At 40.3% G+C, this 20,725-nt stretch overlaps 2 protein-coding genes and 1 long non-coding RNA gene across 10 annotated transcripts in view; 1 reads left to right on the top strand and 2 right to left on the bottom strand.

Annotated features, from left to right (window-relative positions):
• Positions 1-265: 265 nt before the first annotated feature.
• On the bottom strand, positions 266-7,992 carry ABHD10 (abhydrolase domain containing 10, depalmitoylase). The gene is made up of 5 exons (XM_063393842.1): positions 7,869-7,992; positions 4,831-5,014; positions 3,962-4,073; positions 2,893-3,030; positions 266-1,859 (listed from the first exon to the last, which is right to left on the bottom strand). The coding sequence occupies exons 1-5, from the start codon at positions 7,969-7,971 to the stop codon at positions 1,518-1,520; spliced, it is 879 nt and encodes a 292-aa protein (XP_063249912.1). The 5' UTR covers positions 7,972-7,992; the 3' UTR covers positions 266-1,517.
• Positions 7,993-8,136: 144 nt separating this feature from the next.
• Positions 8,137-20,630, top strand: LOC134548789 (uncharacterized). Of its 3 annotated transcripts, none has more exons than XR_010079890.1 (6): positions 8,137-8,501; positions 12,954-13,035; positions 15,283-15,467; positions 19,317-19,410; positions 19,987-20,258; positions 20,491-20,630. It is a non-coding gene; the product is annotated as an uncharacterized LOC134548789 (long non-coding RNA). The 3 variants fall into 3 exon arrangements; XR_010079889.1 differs by having other exon boundaries at positions 19,987-20,336; positions 20,491-20,618; XR_010079888.1 differs by having other exon boundaries at positions 19,987-20,498.
• PHLDB2 (pleckstrin homology like domain family B member 2) overlaps positions 10,258-20,725 on the bottom strand; it is an 82,180-nt gene continuing 71,712 nt past the window's right edge. For all 6 annotated transcript variants that reach the window (XM_063393838.1, XM_063393836.1, XM_063393841.1 and 3 more), the window contains 6 exons: positions 20,514-20,721; positions 18,651-18,741; positions 18,066-18,212; positions 15,461-15,680; positions 12,859-12,944; positions 10,258-12,187 (listed from right to left, as the gene is read on the bottom strand). In XM_063393838.1, the coding sequence (XP_063249908.1) occupies positions 12,047-12,187; positions 12,859-12,944; positions 15,461-15,680; positions 18,066-18,212; positions 18,651-18,741; positions 20,514-20,721 (893 nt within the window). In that variant the 3' untranslated portion in view covers positions 10,258-12,046. The remainder of the gene's footprint in view (positions 12,188-12,858; positions 12,945-15,460; positions 15,681-18,065; positions 18,213-18,650; positions 18,742-20,513; positions 20,722-20,725) is intronic.

Below are 20,725 nucleotides of genomic sequence, written 5' to 3'. Positions count from 1 at the left end.
ATGGTGGTAGATGAACTTTAAGGTCCCTTCCAACCCAAACCATTCTATGATTCTATGACTAATTGAGTTAGGGAACTGGTACACTTAAGTAGAAAACTTGCATCTAAACAAGAGCCATCTTTTTTACTCTTACATCAACATTCAAATTTTTTACATCACAGCTTGTTTTTTGCAGTACTGAAGCCTAAATAAAACTGTACTTCACAGGAACTCATCTGAAATCTAGGTTTTGTTGTTGCTGGTTTTTTTTTTTTTTGTTTGTAGGTTTGTTTTTTTTTAAATTAAAACCCACTACTTCAGCAAAGCCCTGTCCAGCACACTTCTACTAACACAGCTAAAACAGAAAATGACAAACTCTCTACAAATACCTTACCCCCAGCAGCTTTAGTCTTTTAAGGTAACAATAGTGATGCCATTTACTACTTCAAATAATAAGCCCATAAACAATTATATGCTTTTGACTGAAGTTACACATTAAGGCCAGCCTGAACTAATTCCAGCCTCTCACCTAAGCTCTCTCTCAGGTGTATGAATGGTACCGTATTTCTGCACAAAACCCAGGTAACAGTCATACTTGCAATTAAATCCATTTCCTATTAAATTCTATGGATTTACATTGGAAGAATTATCCAGCTATCAAGTTCCCTTTACAGCTTGTCAGGGTTGGACTCATGCAGCTCAAGAAGACACTGTTCCCAAGCTCCCAAGTCATAGGAAAGAGGCAGTGGTGCTCTGTGGCACTGCACTCCCCACTTGGAAGAATTTACTATTGAAGTCACCTTATTGATCCAGTTTCAGTTTACACCAAAATTATTTATTGTTCCCTTAACAGTAGGCCCACAAATGAATAATGACAGACAGACAGCCTGGAGAAGATGACACACACCCTCCTGATAAGCACAGATAAAAAGCTCTTAAGATTTTGAGGCCCTGTATTCTTAGAAGTCAAATTCTTCCCTACATAGTACCCCAAGCACACCATCAGGGTGTGCCTTCCACTTTTTAACAGCGTTTCGTAACAAAATAACCATTTCTCTGAAATCTGTGTATTGTGTTTCATGGTACTCACTATTCTAATAACTAACTTCAGCAAACACTCAAGTTGTATTTTGCCTTGCACAGATGGTTCCACACATAAGATACAATGATGTTACAGTGGAAGGATAGTAATAGGTGTAAAAGATGTGAAAATAAAGTTTGACTGTACAGGCCAATAGTAACAAAAAATAATCAACACGTCAGTACAAAATTGTAGGAAATTTGTGAAAAAAACGGTTAAAGTGGTGAAGGAGAGGTTCTGAACACAATAGCAGCACTCCTTCACACTTTGGGCTGTGTGCAAATGCAGCAATAATACAATACCTGTATTTACGAAACAGAGGTAAGGAAACAGCAGATAAAGCTCAGGTCCTACTGTGACAGTCACAGGCCTGCCACCATCTGGGCAAGAACAAGGCTTCTGTTACTCAAGGAAAAGAGTCAGGTGTAGAGTTCATGCACTAATGCTACTCTTCAGCCTATGCTACTGTTGACAGCTTGTCAATTAGATCATCAACAGTATTCACAAGGAGCTTGGTATCCTCCTTGTCACTCATCCGGTGCTGGCCGATTTTGCGGAGGATCACATCCACGTCCTTGCTCAAAACACGGTCAGCAACTTGCATAGAGATCTCCCAAGGGACATCACCATCCCTCATGCCGTGGATGAGGCGTATGGGACACATTACAGGAATAGGGCTATTCAGCACGCAGTGATTTTCTGCTTCTCTGATAAAGTCATAGGTCAAGGAGTAATAGCCTTCCTCATTATGCTTTGTTTGATACTTCCATTCACCCTTTTCTTCAATTTCTTTCTGTGCCTATAAAAAAAAGAGAGCAAAGAATGGACAAAACAGATGTTAGGAGTACTTAAGAGTACCTCAACTTATTTCTGTTCTAAAAGCAGTAAAACTCCCCCAGGCAGAATATTTCACCTTGTTCATTTTTATTAGCAGAAGTGTTATTACTGTTATTACTGTTCTCACAGCACCTGAGAAGACAAATCCCCTACCATGTCACAAAAGCTGCTCACCAAATTAATCTAGCTAAAATTCACCAATGAAATTAAGTTTCTTAGCCAGAATCTATCAGAAAAGAAAAAGAGGTATAGCCACCATGAACAGTAAATCTCCTTGGCTTCAATCAGTTCACTGATGCTCAAACAAGGAGAAATCCTAAGTAAAAGACATTTTCCAGTGATCAGTCTTTTCAGTCTTTGTCACAAGTGTCTCTAAACACTGTGTTTCAAGATTCTTAGGTGTTTTCAGATTCTGAGTCCTAAACAGTAATACTGACACTACAAAGTACCTTAGAAAAAGCCCAAACAAATTGGGAAAATATTTTCATTATTCTAAAGTATGCATTGTTTATTGCCATGTAACACCTCATTTACTTTCCTGAAGACTAGACATTATTACCATCAAGGAAGATCTCAGAAGGGGAGTTCCCACTACCTGTATCTTATAGTCTTTACAAACAAACTAATGTGAAGAACTTCCTTTCTGTGCACACAACCCGTGTCACTCATCTCATCTAGTGCCACCTCAGCTACTTTAGTGGCTACTTCTCCATCCTTCAAAGCACAAGAATCCAATTCCATTGCAAATATAACATATTCAACACTGAAATCTAATGGACTGCAAACAGCAGGGATCTGACTTCACATCCTCTAAACCACAGTAATATAAGCACACTCTGGCTAGTGCTCACACTAGTCTTGTACTGTAAGGTTACATGAATCAAACACAAAGAACTTACCTTAAATTTGCAGGACAAGTACAGTTTAAATAACATAATTTCTTAAATGCTTGCTAAGATTTTTAGACTGCACAAAAGCCAACCACCAACATTTACCTCAATGGGAAGCCTCTTGAAAGTTGTTACAACGTGATCTGCTGCTACAGCTACTCCAACCAGAGCAGCGACTTTATCTGGGCGTGCTATTGCAGCGTGAAGCATCAGCCATCCACCCATGCTGGAGCCCACCAGAATCTGGAAGAGAAAATAAAAAAAGAGAAGAAAATATTATATTATAGGAAATGGCTAAGAGGTTTTTCTTCTTGCACAAAGTATCTGTTTTCACTTGGTTCAACTATTTAAACCTTGGGCATAATCCTGCTGTCCTTACCCAGGCAGAACTGCTGTCACCTCCAGTGGAAATTTTGCCTGAGTAAGCACCACAAGATCTGGTATTTATTATTCTGTTTGGCATGGCTGGTTATTGCTCTCTGAGACTGAAACACTGTAAACAAAATGAGAGTTGAAACAATTCAGTATCATATGCACACTTTTATGTTTCCTTCTCAAGATAAATGCACATGGTAAAGCCTCAGTGCAGTGAAAGAAGTAAACAAAAGCAACTCATAATACAAAATTGTTTTAAACACAATACTAGGTATTTTTAGGTCATAGGAGATTCCAACTTTCTCACAGTAATTTCTAAAGTAACTGAAGAAATCAAATGCTGCCTCTCCTGCCTGTTTTTCCAAGCTATTTTAATCATATGGAGTATCCTGTAATCTTCCTGCAAATCCTTTAATTAATGCATCAGCATGGGACAGTGACACACTTTTTCATTAACATGGCCACACTGCCCTTGAACAATTCCCTGTCCCCTGTCAGGTGGCACCTCCACCATGAGGCTTTCTCAGACTCTCTGGGACAACAGCCCTGCTCTGAGCAGGAGATTCTAATAAAAAACCTCCAGGAGGTCCTGCCAACCCATGCTTCCATGATTTTGTGACCTACCTGCTTGCAAAAGAGCTCCTATGAATACGACCTCTCAAATGATTCAGCTTGGAAGTGAGCAGGTGTCAGCTGTTCAGCAAAAGCTACTGTTGACCAGAGCTATTATGGCCAATTTTTGATCAAGGTTCTACCCTGAGGGAAAACCAGCATTCTATACTTAAAAATGAAGTATAACCTGTGGTCCATCTGTAAGTTCATCCAGTATAGACAGGACATCTTTTCTCCACTTCCCAATTGTACAGTCTTCAAATTTACCATCTGAACTTCCACATCCTGTATAGTCAAATCTGAAAAAACAACACAGGCACTGACTAAATACTACGGTATAATCAAATCAGCAGGGGACAAGATACTACACTGAGTATTTTCTTACTTGGTCCTGTTTATTACTAGGACCAGAAATCCCATAAAAAGAGTTTAAATACAACATAGACAACTAAGTTGTGCAGCATTCTCTATCATTTGTAATAACATCATGATTTACAATAATAGACAAAAAAAGTCCCTTACAGACAAAAAGGAGAACCCTCAGACACTTCAATTTAAAAGCTATTTTTAAAATGTACAAACTCTTTCAAACACTGAACCCAAATACGAAGACTTATGACACACAGCATTCAATCTCATATATCAAAAGAACAGCATCACCAAGCAGGGGCACGTTTTTCTAAACCCACAGAAGACACGGGGTAACTTAATCAGACTTGGCAGGTGAGGACAGTGCTTATAGTGGAAACTTAAATAACAGAACTCCAGATCTGTAATTTTTAAGCTTTAATTTTTATGCCTGCAGCCTGATTGTAACATGTAGCAATGGCTGGACCGCAGAAAATAAGAGAATTTTCTGAATTGCTTTCAGCATACATTCCTGATTTACCTCAGTCTCTCTACTGACAGAAATCCTACATTTGGAAATGGAATAAAGATTTCTTATCTTGTATACAAGCTCCCTTAGCACAGGGAGCATCCCAATCCAAATGCCAAAGTTTAGGTATTTGTGTTAAAACCCCTTCATTCTCTCAAGAGCATTCCTCCTCCACGTACCTGATGAAGGCATGACCTAAAGATTTGCAGAAATCTTCAAGGGCAGTTGCTTTCTGACCATTCATATTTGAATTGAAGCCTGGAAGGAAAATAACCCCCGGATTCCTCCCTTTTAGTTTCTGATAAGCAATATTTGGTCGATCTGGTCGAGAAAGAAAGCTGACTGATGACTTCAGCCTGCAAACTAATCAGAGAAGCTATTTAGTACGATCAGCATGATAACCTTGGCAGAAACACAAGTTTTTATAAACCCAGGGTTTGGCAAATATGGACATATTATGTGAAAATAAGAGAGAAGAAAAAAGTGTCTCCTATATTCTTCAGTGTCTGACAAGTACCGATGAACCTGAAAGAGAAAGTTTATTGTGATTTATTCTCAAATCACTAAAGGCCAACCATTCAGAGAGTTCACTCAGCAATTAGCAAAGTGGTTGACTTTGCTTAGACAAACACTAAGGCTTCCTAGACTTCATCAGTCCACATGTTTCATACCATCTTGAATACATTGACTCATTTCACGAAAAAACTTCCCATTTAGTATCTGCTTAGTTTAACCATTTATTTTCAAAAAGCATAATTTTGAGACTAGAGTACTCTCTGCAATGCAAGTTTACAAGTACATGAGGTGATAGATTTTTCATGAAAATGAAAACTGAAGGATAAAACTGCACTTTTATCAAAACCCTGGATCCACACAATATATGGACATATGGGTGCAAGTTCATAATCAAGAACTGGGAAAGAATCTTGAGACTAATTTTTTCATCATGATGAGCATAAAACAACATTAGCATTGTTTAAACCTAATGAAATAAATAACATCAAATAAGGAAATAAGATTAACAGAGGAAATGCTAACTAATTAATAATTCTGCTGAATCTCAACAGCTGCTACAGGATTTAATCTAACTTTAGCAGGCAGTTGTCCCTCTACTGAAGGTGAGGACAAGTAATTCATAGAGAGCTGTTAAGTAGACTTAATCCACCCTATTATCCAACTCAGCAAGGTAATTTGTGAAACTGAAAGCTTGGTCAAGTCTTCTAAGACTTTGATACTCTTAGATTAGAAGATGACTGGCTCTTCGACAGTGGGGCACAGAAACTATGTAACCCAAAATAAAGCATCACGGCTTCCTAGGGTGGATAAATAGTGCAAACCCCAAGCCCTGGCAGTATCACACACTTAAGGCTGTCCTGCAGCCTTGAGTCCTGTTTTGTCACTACCAAAGAGATTACATTCAAGGGGTTTTGGGGGTTGGTTTGTTGTTAAACTTGGATGTGCATGACTAACTGTGGATACCTAACAGATACAGGGTGCAGCTCGCATTCAGCACTTTCCTACAGTTCAACAGAAATTGTATCATTTGAACTACAAATTAAAATCATTAAATTGCTCCTCAAATGATGAGGTAGTTCTTTAACCTACTGAGGCATGAGTTGTTTATAAAAGTGAACGACTTCCACAGTAAAGATATTCAGATGCATCCACACTGTGGCTTTTGATTTGTGTGTGTCTCTCACTAAGCCAGTCACTTCTTCAGGTGCCAGTAAGAGGAGACACACCAAAAAGCGCTAAATGGAATAGAAAAATAATTGGGAGTTATTTTTCTCCCCCTTAAGCCCTGATAGCCATCTTTGGAGCTACTTGTCTTCCATGCTGCAGCACGCTGGAGGTGTCCTCAAATTACTTTGACACTGGGCAGGGTTCCAACTGCAGCTACAAGACTTAACCACTGTCTAAGCTATTTCACAAACCATTCTTCCATTTAACACGTTAATGGAAGCGCCAGCAGCAATCCCAACCTGAATAATGCAAACCCCTAAAGCAACCACTGCAGCCAACCCAAAAGCAAAGCTCAGTGTAGTCACCCTCTCAGACTTTCTCTTTAGACAGACAAAACCATTAGCAGTTATCCAGTAATTTCTCCTCCTGATTTTAGCAAAGACCTTGGTAAGAGCAGGGAAGCATTTCTGAAGGGTGCAAGGCAGATATTTGTGTTTATAAAAGCAAGTTGCAGATAGAAGGTAATAGCTACAGGAAGACCATGGCACACTTGCCTGATGGTATCTCTGGAATTCTCCTCATATCGGAGTCACTGTGCACTTTTATGAACACCAGAAACCGTGACTGAGACCAGTGTTACATTACATAGCAAAGCCAAACAAGTTCTCTGAACAACTATGGGAATGTTCCTGCACTGAGATCTTCCCCACTGCCAGCAGCAGTGACAGATTAATGCTGCTGTGACAGGTAATGGATTCAACTCTGTCCATACCATACCTGTGGGTGGCTTCATTCAACCACCCACATTCCAGCAGGAACTGCTGCTTGGCCTGGTACCAAAGCACCTAAAGACGCACTCAACTGAACAGATACTCTAATAATGTTACTGTTATAAACACACAGAAAGGGAGAAAAACACAGCAACAAAACCCCACTGTATTCAAGCTTTTATGCAGCTGCAAAATGTGCACCCCTGGTGGCAAGTAAGTTTTACTCATTAAGCAACCTTAGATGAGATTCATCTGTCCAATTAAAGGCAATAAATAAACTCGACAGGTCAGACAAGCACGGGGTCTGACACCTCAAGAAGGGTCACTGCATGTTTGGGCAGAGACCGATCTCACTCAGAACTGGATGCCAGCAGAGCTTTTCAGGTGCCTGGCAGAGCTTTACAGGCAGGCACGTTTCACACCCGGTCAAGCGAACTGGCTCCTCAAAATCCATCGGGGCAAGAGCTTAGAGCCAACAAAACACACGTGGAAAAGCAGCTGCCCTGCCCTGTGCACCGAGCCCCGCGCTGGCCTGGCGGGGAGAGAAGCCAGCCAGGAACCCTGTGGGAAGGGACCCGAGTTTGCGATGCCCGTCCCCACCAGAGGCCGCGCCCCGGCCCCTCCCGGCGGACACGGCGCTGAAGGGAGGAAAGGGCGCCACCCGCAGAGCCGCCCGGCGGCCGTCACAGCCGGCACCGACACACATCCTCTCCCCTCCGGCTGGCACCCCTTCTGCTCCGAGCTCCCCGCGGCCCTTCCCTTACCCAGGAGCGCCTGGGCCGCCCTCAGGGGTGACAGCGATCCCCGCAGGGCCGCGGCACGGCCGCCCCACGCCAGCGCTCCCGCCATGGCCGCCATGGCCGCCATGGCCGCCGCCCGCGCACGCGCCGCGCGCCTCCTCCGCCTGTGAAGCGGCGGGGGGGGAGCAGGTCGGGGCCCAGCCTGCCTGGGAAACCGCGAGGTTTTGTCAATAAAAAAAGTCAAGATAGGGAGAGGTCATTTCCCAGCGTGCGTGTTTCCCCCGAGCCAGCTGAGCCTTGTAGCCAAGAAGGCCAAAAGCGTGCACTGGGAAGAGCATTGCCAGCAGGTGCAGGGAGAGGATCCAGCCCCTCTGCGCAGCCCTGGGGAGGCACCTCTGGGTGCTGTGCCCAGGCCTTGGCTCCCCGGGGTGGGAAGGACGCGGAGCTCCCGGAGCGGCTCCTGGGGAGGCACCTCTGGGTGCTGTGCCCAGGTCTTGGCTCCCCGGGGCGGGAGGGACGCGGAGCTCCCGGAGCGGCTCCTGGGGCGCCTTTCTGAGGAGGAGAGGCCGAGGGAAAGGGTTGGGCTTGTTCACCCTCGAGACAGCGGAGAAGGGACCTCATTAGCAGACTCGCACCTCCTCACCTTCCCAGCCTTAGGTATGTTAAAAAAAGGACTGCAGTATGATGTTGGCTTTCACATTTATACGTTAGTTTCTGCATTGATTATAAGTAGTAAGACATACTGTCATATAGATCTTTATTTAGCTGTTTGTTAGTATAACGTAATCGAATAACATAAATCTGCAGTTTATGCACTGCATAGCTTATAGAAGTAGTAGTGTGATGAATATACGATAAGCCTTAACTAAACACTGGGTGTTAAAATATCTTTATGTTACCCAAACAAATGGTGTAAGGCAATCATGTTTACCCCCCCCCCCCCCCTTCTCCCCTGACTGAATTCTCCAAGTGATCAGATAAGCCTGACACAAACCAGAGCATTGGACGACAATTAGAAAATACCGTGTAAAATTTAAATGGGACACAATCCTTATCAGAGGATATAAAACAACTGGATGGAGACACAAGGAGGAATGAAATATATTAACTTGACACACAGGATGTCATGCAGATAAGCCAGAGTATGAAGAAAACAGAAGAATTCCAGTAACATCAAACTGTTCACAAGAATGTTTGAATAATGTATGTATCTCAGTAAAGTAACAGTATATAAATAACACCGTTTTAATGGACCAGGCATGTTCTTTGGCTGTTTGCCAGGAGCACCCCAGCACTGGACTTTTGTCTCTTATTTTATTCCCTTATTAAACTTCTTAAGAATTTTGAAGTTTTATTCTGTTTTTCGCAGGTATATGAGTACAGGAGGCAGAACTAAATCTTTAGGCAGTGTACCTTTTATATGCAGGCCATGGCAGCCACAAAGCAAAGAAAACAATCATAAACTCTCCAAATCATTTAGACTGGAACAGATCTCAAATATCAAGTCCAACCTTTGACTAAATACCGCCACGTCAACTTGATGATAGCACTGTCACATCCAGTCATTTCTGGAATACCCCCAGGGATGTCCCTCCACCACCTCCCTGGGCAGCCCATTCCAATGTTGACAGCCCCTCCTATGAAGAAATTCCTCCTGATGTCCAACCTCCCCTGGCACATGAAAATGAATGCTAGGAAAGGTCAGTGCCTGCCAAGGTAAGGCTGTTTTCCCACCCAAGCACCAGGCCAGTGCCTGTAGGTCATGGGACACCGCAGAGGAGATTTTTAAGACTCATACTCCGTGGTTTGCAGTTACCTGAGAGCCTTCAGGGTAAGCAGGTATTTGACTCCCAGGGGGGTGAGCTTGAAGGGCTTTTATGGTCAGTGCAGACTGATCATAAGAGGGGGTGCCTCCCACCATGCTCTGCTGATGTTGTCTTGATGTACACCACCAAAGAACCCACCCCACTTCGTGATGATGGCAAACTTATTGAAAACAAATCACTCCTAAAACCACACTGGTTTTCATTTCCACAGTGAGTTAACACGCCCATTCAGGTCATGTCTAAGTCAAATATTGGGAAAACTTCTGAAATCCTTAAAATCAATGTCTGGTTTGCAGTTAAACAAAAAAAGTTGTCAAGATCCAAAGCTAGTGATAAATTTTTCAAACAGGTTCATAAAAAATGAAAAAGGTATAATATTATGTACATGTGAAAAACAGACTACACTCCTAATTTCACTGCTCTCCAAAAGATTATTTTCCACAGCTGTTTTATGGGAAAATACATGCAATAGTTCAATTAAATGTTACTGAGAAACACAGTATTGTTTTCACGACTGTATAGATCTATTTAAAAGACAAGCAGAAATGTCTCAGGATAATGCAGCAAGAAAATATTTGAAACAAGTGTATTTTTAAAAATGTTTATTGAAATGCCTTCATTGCATCATGCAGGATACAAAATCATTATTAGAAAACCTTTTTAACTATACTTAGGAGTAAAATCAAGATACATAAGGGAAAAATAATAACTGTATAAAGAAAAGCAATTTATCTGATAGTGTTTTAAATTATAGATTACAGGCTGTGATCTGCACAGATGATAACAATTATCTTGCAACAACAGTCTCTTCTTTTATGATTCACGTCGAAACTGATGTTTGTCACGCTAGAACAACCACATCACCTGTGTATACCATGAACCTGTTCATTAGTCACAGGGTTTAAAAAGTATAACAAAAATATTCTGCCAGCATACTTCTATTCTGTTTTCAGTTTATTTGTTCAATCAAAAGTTATGAACTTTTCATCAAGAAAAAAAAAGCTAATATGCTTCCTTCTCATACACAAACCACAGAGCATGTAAGTTTCAATTACTGAAATACAATCTCTTTAAAGTCATGACACTTTCTTCAAGTTTGTTTCAATTAAATAATTTATATTTTTGCAGTATTACTCAAGGACTTGGAGGTGATTTTAAAATAGGAGACCGCTGCACCCTCAGTATTTTTGCTGTTCTAGGAATCTTGATTCTCTACTACTTCCAGCTTTCAGGGGTTTTTATTCATACACTGCTTAGTGTAAACTCTTAGAACTCACATCTCTCTTTTTTATTCTATTTGACAGCATTATTCTGTGCAGATATACATTAAACAACAAAACAACTCTCTGAGGCTGAAAGCTTGGCTCCAAAGAATTCAAATAGGTCGAGATTTTGGTGCTGGCTTCACAGCAGGCAATGTTTGAGAGATTTCAATAGAGTGTTCACTTGGCACAGAGTAAGGTTAGAACCACACTGGGACCTTACTACATAAAACAAAATTGCTGTAGGGTCCAGGATCAGCTTATTCTGTTCAACAGGGATGATTAAAAAAAAATCCCTTTTTATGAGGAAGCTAATACATGTGTTTCTATTTCTCATCCTTGAGGAAAAAAATGCATCTTTATAAAGCTATCCTCTTTTTTTTTTTTTCTGGTTGAGCTCCATAGATGCAAACTTTAAGCATACAGTTGTTGCCACAAAGTGTTTGAATACACATAATATAACAATTTAATTACATTTAAAGTCATTAAGAGTTTTGGCACTGTCCCCTTACAGAAAGGTACAAGTAACTATGAAGACGTAAGGGAATCATGTAACTCTTTGGCTGTCTTGTAACACTTAACTACTAAGGCAAGAACTGTGTGTACCTTAGGGCTGCTTTTTTGTTTGTATTTTTATAAAATACTTGACTAAAAGTTTTAAAAAGTCACCTAATCATCTATAAATGTCAAATGTTGCATATTAAAATATATGCTTATTACCTTTTTGTTTCACTACTAAAATTTTTGCATACCAATGAGAACACGCACGTTTGTAAACTGTTCAGTATAAATTTACAAAGACATTCTCTGCATAAGAGCATTTGTAGAAATTTATCATTCAGTCAAGATGCTGTAATTAAAACTGCCTGATTATCCATTTTGGAGCACTATGATTCCCTCAAGAGCTTTAGCTCGTTCATTCCTATAAAGATCAACTACAACAGGTAACAACCCCCCCTTTTCAATGCATTTGTAACCCCCTCTCAACCTGAGGTTTCGGGTGCACATCATAAGGAGGACCTTTCAGGGTATTCACTGGCTTTTCAGCTGTCACTGGCTATGGCTAACTTCATTAGTTACGTTATTGCAGGATGCCCTGTTTGCTCCCCTTTTCTTACAACATGAAGTGGGTGTAGCCCTCTGCGCCTGTAACAATGACATCCATCCATATCCTCATGGCTTCTGGAGAAGGAGCAACCATGTAGTAGATGCGGTCATGGGTCTTAACACTGAAGGTCAGCAATGGGTTGGGACTCTAGAATAAAACACAAAGAAGGTATCAAAAGAGTGAAATCAAAGCCATTTATGGGTAACAGAAGTGGAATTGCTTACAGGGAGATTTATGAATAGGGTTAAGAAGAAAGATAAAATGCTGTAGCACTGCATCTTATATTGCAGCAGAGATCCATTTTAAGTGTTTGTAGCCACTATAAACACCTTTTACACCGTTTTCCCAGCAGAGCATTACATAGTACTACAGGGCTCCAAGCCGTTGTTTCATGCCTAAATGACTAACTCCCCTACTCTGTCCAGCGACTTTCACAAATTGTTCACAGCTCATTTAAATTACTGAGAGAGGCAGGGGTGCCATGAGCAGCCAGCACAGTTCACTCTCTCCCTGGGACACAGAGATGTAGCCAGCCCTTGACTTGTCCAAACCACTGATTTCAGTAGTCTTGCCACTGGACTAAGGAACTCCTTGCAGCAACTCCAATTTTATCTCTGCTTCCATTAGTATAAAAAAGCCCCAAAACAGTGCCTAGTCACTGATTAGCTTCCTTTTCCTCCACTCCATGGTTTTTTTTTTAGTATTTGTTTATATATTTTTTTCCCAATAATGTTAGTTCTCCCTTTAATTTTACAGCAACTACCATACTTTGGGTACCCTATGTGATATGTCATTAAAACAGCAATAACAAAGTTTACCTTATATGCATTCTTTAGATGATCGTAATAGACTTCTTCAATAGCTTGAAAATATATTACACCTTTTAATTTAGTTTCGTGTTTGTCTAAAACAGAAAAGAGAGAATGACTTCAGAACTGAAATGAAGCAAAGTAAGAAGCAAAAGCTTAATTTGCATTTCCATATACGTTCAGCTGGTAAGTAACTGACTTAACAGTTCTGCATTTGAAATCCCACAGAAACCTTCAATCTTTCTCATTAGTTTGTTGGTTTTGTTGAGAGATGCATTTTTGACTTTGTCTTCTTTTTCACTTAGTTTCCAAAGATAAAAGCTTTTGTAATTTCCTCATCTATTGGCAAGTCACTCCCTTTACTGAAGTGTCTTAATGTTATGGAATGTATTAGCCCACAGCAGGACAGATGTCTCTCAGATATATCCACTGTTTCAATTCCATGAAAACCAGCCAGACTTCAGACAGTTCGCATGCTAAGACCTCCAGTTTGCCTTCAAGGGAAGACTGTAACGATGATCAAATTTTCAATACAATCTGACAGCAAAACCTTTATATTAGAACACAGTTTGTGCATGCACTTCTTTAAAAAAAATGCTTCTTCATATGTGAACTTAAGAGTTACCATTATAATTTTTCACAAGAAAAAGGAGCATGGCAGGGCACCATCCACCCTCCATTTTCCTGCAGTGGAGAGAGAAATTGTTAGGAAGTATCCCAACTGCATGTGGACACTGAAAAGCAAACTTCCTTTCACTCCCAGCACTTTTGAATTAGGGGAATATAATGCTTTCTGCCCCCAAGTCATAGTATCATCTCAACACTGAACAGTCATGCAGAGAACATCTTTATCAGTCCCATAAGGGATTCTGCTGTCATTTAAACACTTGGGGAACTCAGCTTACACACTCTGTGTAGCTGCAGGCAAATCTGAAAGGTTCATACAATGGCAAAATGAAATCCCAGAGAGCAAATGATGCAGCTCTGGGAATCTTCTTGCCAGCCCCCAGAGAAGCAGTACTGAAGCACTGAGGTACAGGATTCTGAGGTTACAGCACACGTTACCGAGATAAACACAGCCCAAAGCTATACAAAGCGTGCTCTCTGTGCACTGCCAGTAAGCAGGGGATCCACTCTCTTTTCAAGCCCTCCCGGGGCGTGGTTACCAGATTATTTCAGGTACCCACAAGCTGCCATTGAAAGGGTCTTGGTAGAGTTCCCTGAATGCTTCAGTTCAGAAAGTGCAGATGCTTCAGTTGCCACACTTAGCTGTCAGACTTCAGGGTAAGTTCTTGGTTCGGTGCATTGGCAGAACTAAAGCATTATCTCAGTACATTCCCTTAGAGTTCAATTACTCTGAATTTACAGCACCAGTATTTATTTTGGAAATCTACTACGTATTTCAAGACCTAGAAGGATCCTCACTCATACACGCAGCGGCATTCTAGTGCAGCTGGTACAGACTCCTCATAAAACTACGCTTGTTGGCTGGAGACCTTGAGACATTAGCGAAAGTTTTCTTTGGTAATTGAGATTACATTATGGCAACTGTACTGCACTCAGAAGTGAAACCATTAAATGTTAACATAACTACTAAAAAAAGACAAAAAAAGATCAGTACCAGATGGGAACACTACTGTGTGTTACAAACCTTCCTAACCCATAAACCAGATGTTAAGAACAGAATAAAAAATGTTTGTCACATTCTTCATTGTTCTACTGGAAACTAGTAAGAAATATGCAGTGGGTGTGTAATGAATGAATCAATTCAATTTTAATTTCCTTATGAGTTGCTGGAAAACAGTTATGTCAGTAAACGAAACTGGGTGGTTTTTGTACTCGGTGTTTTCTTCTGCGTCTCAGCAATGACCATCCTGCATATGCCTCTTTCTTGCCTCTCTGAACAATATTCAGAGCACAATGTTAATTTTGTGGCTTCCTCAGAACTGAAACTTCTAAGTCAAACCACTTGTATATTTGCACAGCATTTGGAGAAATAAGTATGTCCTTAAATTCCCCATTTCTGGGTTTACCCTAAGGTAAAAGTACTGTAAAGCTTACAACGGCTCCAGATATTGTGTAACACAACTTCGTGTACACAAACACCTTTCAAGTATTGTGGATTCTTCATCTGAAATTCCTTACACTTTCAAAATAAGGCAAACTCAAAAGTCTGCCCCTTTATGTTTAATTTCCTGAAACCCTTCACATTAAGCACAGGACTGCAGAAGCATTCACTTCAATTTTCATGGTCAGTATAATAGATTATATTCTTGTATGAAGGGTACAAGAAATCGTTCAGTCATTGGGGGAAATATGTAATATTTAAAAATAAAAGATGTAGAACCATTATTCTGTATACTTTTAACCTGATCATCTTCCATTTTTTCTCTTGCCCATCTGCATCTCCTTTGTTTTGTTTTGTATGCTCAGTTCTGCCTTACCTTGCATGAGGATTGAATGGTATAGGGAAGGATTCACATAACATCTAAGGGAATGGATGAAATGGAAATCTAAGTTTTATCTGGACTCCCTCCTTGTTCATAACTCAGCTGAGTTTGATAAGAAAACAGAAGAACAGATGTACCCTAGTAGCAATCCTGCAACCTACCTGCATAGTAAGTAAAAGTTCTCTTGTTTCTGTCAAAAACAAACCACCGTTTTTTCCAAGTTTTAATTTTTCCTCCCATTTTAATCAGAAAGCCTCGGCAGGTCTTCTCAGTGAGAGAAATGTGGTAACAGGTCTCTATGTTGTGCCCAGCTGTTTCAATGTGACTTCGTAGGTCGAAGTCTTCCTTTCTAACAGGCAAATAGCGAGTCAAGGGACGGGCCTACAGGAAAGAAAAGAAAATAATTTATTTTTAAGAGAACCCTTACCATTTCCGATGCTTTCTGCTGCAAGGACATAACTGAAAACTGCTCATAGAGTCTAAAAATAAATGTAAGAAAAATAAAAAGCTTTTACTGTAGCTCCAATTTTCTTGAGAAGAAAAATTCTTTAAACTTCTAACTTTACAGTGTTGTAAAAGCCAGATAGAGCATAGACGTTTCTTGAAATCAACAGCTGATAAGCTGGTAAAACAGAGGCCACAGCACAGAAAAGTTATCTTAGAATTAACACATCAATTAAATGTAAGGGTGTGTTGCTGCCTTAGATGAAGTCCAAGAACTTCATATGTAGGATGTTAAGCAAACCCTTTATTTCTCTGGATCACATACTCACTGCACACATGCTACTCTTTAAAATCCTACTGCTACAGGTATTTGCATGCAGACTATAATATATAAATGATAAGAATATGCTGTTGCAGGAAACATTAATAATGGTAATAAACTGTAACTGCCAGTTAGTTTCACAGAGATTGCGGTGAACAAAACAGAATTATTTTCTGCTGAACAAATTAACTGTGATAACTAGTTCACAGTATGGCACGGAGAGCTGAAGTGCATCCCTCTGCAAGAGACAACAAAGCAGTGCAGGAGACAGTGCCTCATTCTTGACTGCAGTTCAAGACTCTGCACCAAGCCTGGATAGTGTCAGTTGGGAGAACAAGCAGGAGGAGACAGTGGTTTGGAACCTCTGCCAACTGAGGGAATACTCCTGTTTTCTGTGCCTGGAGGGTCTGGGCACAATCATCACCCCCTCATTTTAAACACAGAAGACAGGTCTCCCACAGAAGGCTTCTTCTGCAGCTGAGGCAGAGAGAAGCTACTTTGGAACAGAAGCTGATTTTAGATGCTTTCAAGGATCTATGAAAGGAGCATCTCCATGTCTCTCTCCCCCTGGGCTCCAGAGAAGTCAGTGACCTGGAGAAACTAATCTGCCCCTGCTCCATTCCTCAAGTTAGCCTGTTAAACCCCACTGTGAGTCTCAAATCAAAGGGACTTTCCCTCATTGCATTCTTAAGAGCCTTTTGGTGCAATAGGAGCTGTGCTGCTCACAAGGACTCTTAGCACCCTTCTAAAATTATGCAGTCCTGTATGATACGAGCTGGCACTGGCTCTGGCAAGTGCAAAGGTGGAGTTCCTTCCTCTCATTTACATTTCTAAGTGTCAAAACGTGCTGGGGAAAAAAATGGTCTCATGGTACAAAGGAAATAAAAAAGAAAAAAAATCATGTTTGACAGATATGTTTTTGTCATCCTGCCAATTCAGTCTTCTTCTCTCTGCCAAGTCTGACAATTAGCAGTAACTGACAGGACATTCTATTACAACGCATGCTTGCTCTAATTTGGGATAAAGATATCAGCGCTGCATTGTTGCTCACGCCATACTTGAGCTGTCAACAAAATTTCTGAGAAAAAAAGGAGGCAAGCAAGTAAAATTTAGCATTCCTAATTACATTTTATATGAAAGCAAATAAATGAATATATTTAATTAGAAGCAGCTGGATAAAACATTAGCAAAGGTAGCACAGATAAAACCAGAAAGATATTCCAATATGGTATGGAATCTTCTGCACTTAAATACATCTATTAAAATGGAGACATTGTCTTGCTCTGGTATACCAGCAATGACTGCCTAGTCTATTTGCTGTACCTTATAGATATTACTGGAGGAATAAACAAATAGCTAAGACCCTAACCCTAAAGAAAAGTCAGGTACCTCTAAGCCCAAAGAAGAAACAAAAATATATAGGAGATAACACTTTAAATGAAGTAATGTTTCTCATGTTGTACAGTCTGATTAACTTTAGAAAAAATAGTATTTCCTCTCTACTGTAGTTGTGGAGCTGAAAAAACTTCCTTTTTTGTCTTTTTCTTTTTGGTCAAGTGTTTGGAAGTAATAATTCACATTTCAAGGTATTTTATGTATTAAAAGAAAAAGCAAAACAAAACAACAACCCACCAACTCCACACCAATGGTTTACAAAATTAAGAAACTCACAAATTTCTGTCGTTTTGGCCAAAACAATCTGCTCTGCCTATATTCAGTAACAAATTTCATAGGATTAATATTGATGCTTTATATACAAAATGCTAAATAGATGTTTAGCATTGTTTACATAACACTATGCTGTTATGTAACTTTAAATGAATACTTGGCTCCAAGAGCCCAAACATACTTTTAGCAGAACAATTGCACCTCAGAAATACTAAATCCATCTGTTCAGCTGAAAGTTTTGTTTGCCATTGGCAGAAATACACTTAGTCCTTTTTTTGTAAATGAAGGGGAAGTCTTGCAGTTCAACACCATTTCACATCCCCATATCTGACCTGTGCTCTTTGTTTCTCACGTATTTTGACTTCTTTTTCAATTAATTTTTGCCTCTGGCTTGTTTCTTCCTCCAATCTTTTCTCCAGTTGCTCTCTGCGGCGTTTTTCTTCTTCCAGAGCTCGTTTCTTAGCTTCCATCTCCCGTTCCTAAGTATAACAGCACACACAGAACTTCAATTATATGCAAAACTATAGCTGGAAATGTCATTTCCAGCTAGGACATGGGCTAAATTCTAGGGCTAAATACCTTTTTATCCCTTAAGTAGGCAGGAATATATATTCAGCACACTGGACTGGAATTTGGGGTAAGAATTGCAAACAGAAATGAAGGTTCTTCTTAAGCAGCTTCCCCAGCAGGTGTCAAGCCAATGCTGACCAAGTTTCTGGGGATTTTACCATTAGCTTGTCATTTGAGATGGCAGATACTACATATGGGCTCAAGGTTGTAGTGTCAGGTGAAGCCAAGGGGGAAGAGGTATTTTTTAAGTGTCTATTAGGCATGAGCTGGGTAGGTTTCTGTGTTGCATTAGGTGAATATTATCCAAACTTACGTGCCTGCTCTTAGGTACTCAAAATTACGCTTACCCTGGTCTCAAGCAGCCGAGTCTTTTCAGCATGTGCTTGTTTGAGAAGTCTCTCCATCTCCTCTATTCTTGCAACATTTGAAGTGCTAGCACTGCAAAAAACCCCATTATTTCTTATTTAGAATATCTGTTGGTATTTAAAAAATATTTTGCAGTCCAACATAATTTAAGAATGGAGGTGACAGTGTTCAGATCCAATTCAGTGCAGTAGCCAATAACAAAACAAGAGGTACATTTGGTGAGTTGATGAATGACTACAGCAGTTCTTCTGTACTTTGAGCACCCACAAATTTTATGCATTTCTACAAAAAAAGTGTTTCTGTCACCTTAAACATGATAGACTATAACTTACACATTTTAAATTGGTCAGAACAAAGCACCATAAATTGTTTTCCTTTAAAGTCTGATATGGCTACAAAATATTCTCAAACACCATCTAAACCAGTCCGAATTAGTTTTGGTTAAGGGAAATTTTGTCAAGGAAAATTAACTTCCAGATTTTTATCAACAAAATCAGCTCACACTCTTTTCTTCTTTTACCAAAGTTTGCCTTGTGAGAAAAAGAAAGATCTGTTGTAAAGGGTCCTTTTCTGGTTTTTGTATTGATTTGGGCTATTTGTTTCTTTATGTTGTTTTCTTTTTGTTTTCCTCTGGCAATGGCTGCAAGAGTCAGAGGGAAGCAGAAGAGCAAACAGAGCCAGTGAAATGCAACAGCTGTTAGGGCTCCCCAGTCCTGGGCTGAAGACTGAACTTACAAGATGGTAAGCTCAGACACACACCATCCTCCTTCCAAATGATCAGAGCAGGAAGTCAGAGAGAGGAAGGTTTCATATCACTGGCACATTAGATCAATGCACAGAATTAGTTCCCAGCCTGTCTCCAGCTATCAGAAACTTGCTGACTATCCTTTTAAAACAGAAATCCTCAAACCCCAAGTCCTAATGTTTTTTCTTAAAAAAGACCCCAAACCCAACACCAACCAATCCAAAAAAGCCCAAGCAAACCAGTCAGCAGAATGACTGCCACTGGTATTTTCTCAAACTCTTAACGCTGCAGTGACTGAAAGGGGAAAGCTGGGGGCCTCCCTGCCAGAACAGACAGATGCTAAGCAAAACACTACATGCTAGCCAAAAAAGCTGTCCTTGTGTTCCCAAGGTATTCCTAGTGCTGTGAGGAAGCTGTAATTAATTATCAGTCTCTGTTTGTGCTTATGAAACTGCTGGGGCAGGACTGTGAGCAGGAACGACAGCATTACCATAGTGTCAGAAATAAAAAACAGACTGTCAGGAGAAAATTGTTTGCACACAATTTTGAAACTCATTTGAATTTTTACACAGATCATGGAAAATCCTTTCATCTGAGAAATGGTGTCTGAGCTGACAGCCTCTGAAGATGAGAAAAGCAAGGCTTTCAGTGTCATCTCTTCATTTTTACTGACCTAGAAAAGGGAGAGGAAAGGGCAAAAAGACTTTTGGAGGAAGCCTGAGTGTTTCTGCTTAAGCATCTAGTTGGTTAACATGCTGGACTTGCAGAAGAAGTGTACGTCATCAGTGGCGCACATCCTGGAGAATTCTCCTATCAGAGGAAATTCCTTCCCTGCAGTGATCAAGTGAGGAAGCACTGATTGCTCTGCAAATTTCAGCATTATGACTTTTCATATTTCTGTTTTCCATCTTTCAATAAACAGGTGAGGTGTAGTTAACCTGATTATGAGGAGCTAGACAAATATGATGCCTGTCTAATGATCTTACGTTTTCTTAACCAATCAGCAGCATTTACACTATCACAGTGTCAACATGTACATATTCTCTTTTTTCACGATGACCCTATGACCATTGCAGGATCAGAAGGAAAGAAGATTTACCTGGAAATGTTATCAGGTGAGCACGCTGATATGCTCGTCTCCATGCTGTCAGAACTGTCTAAGCTCAACGTGTCAAAGGCATGGTCCTTGTAACTGTGATCTGGGTAATGGAAACTGTTCAAATACACATTGGATTCCGACGCTGTTCTGCTGTAGAATTCTGGAGACTTCTGCCTTTGGTTTTCACAGATGAGCTGATGGTTATACCCTGT

This window comes from Prinia subflava, chromosome 3, assembly GCF_021018805.1.
Source record: "Prinia subflava isolate CZ2003 ecotype Zambia chromosome 3, Cam_Psub_1.2, whole genome shotgun sequence".
Lineage (NCBI taxonomy): Eukaryota > Metazoa > Chordata > Aves > Passeriformes > Cisticolidae > Prinia > Prinia subflava.
This window is presented reverse-complemented; position numbering and strand designations above follow the sequence as displayed.

Coding starts and splice junctions, on each gene's coding strand:
- ABHD10 (XM_063393842.1), bottom strand. CDS start 7,971: ATGGCGGCCATGGCGGCCATGGCGGGAGCGCTGGCGTGGGGCGGCCGT. Junction 4,074..4,830: donor TTAGGTCATGCCTTCATCAG/GTACGTGGAGGA, acceptor TTGTTTTTTCAG/ATTTGACTATACAGGATGTG. Junction 1,860..2,892: donor TCAAGAGGCTTCCCATTGAG/GTAAATGTTGGT, acceptor TTTTTTTTATAG/GCACAGAAAGAAATTGAAGA.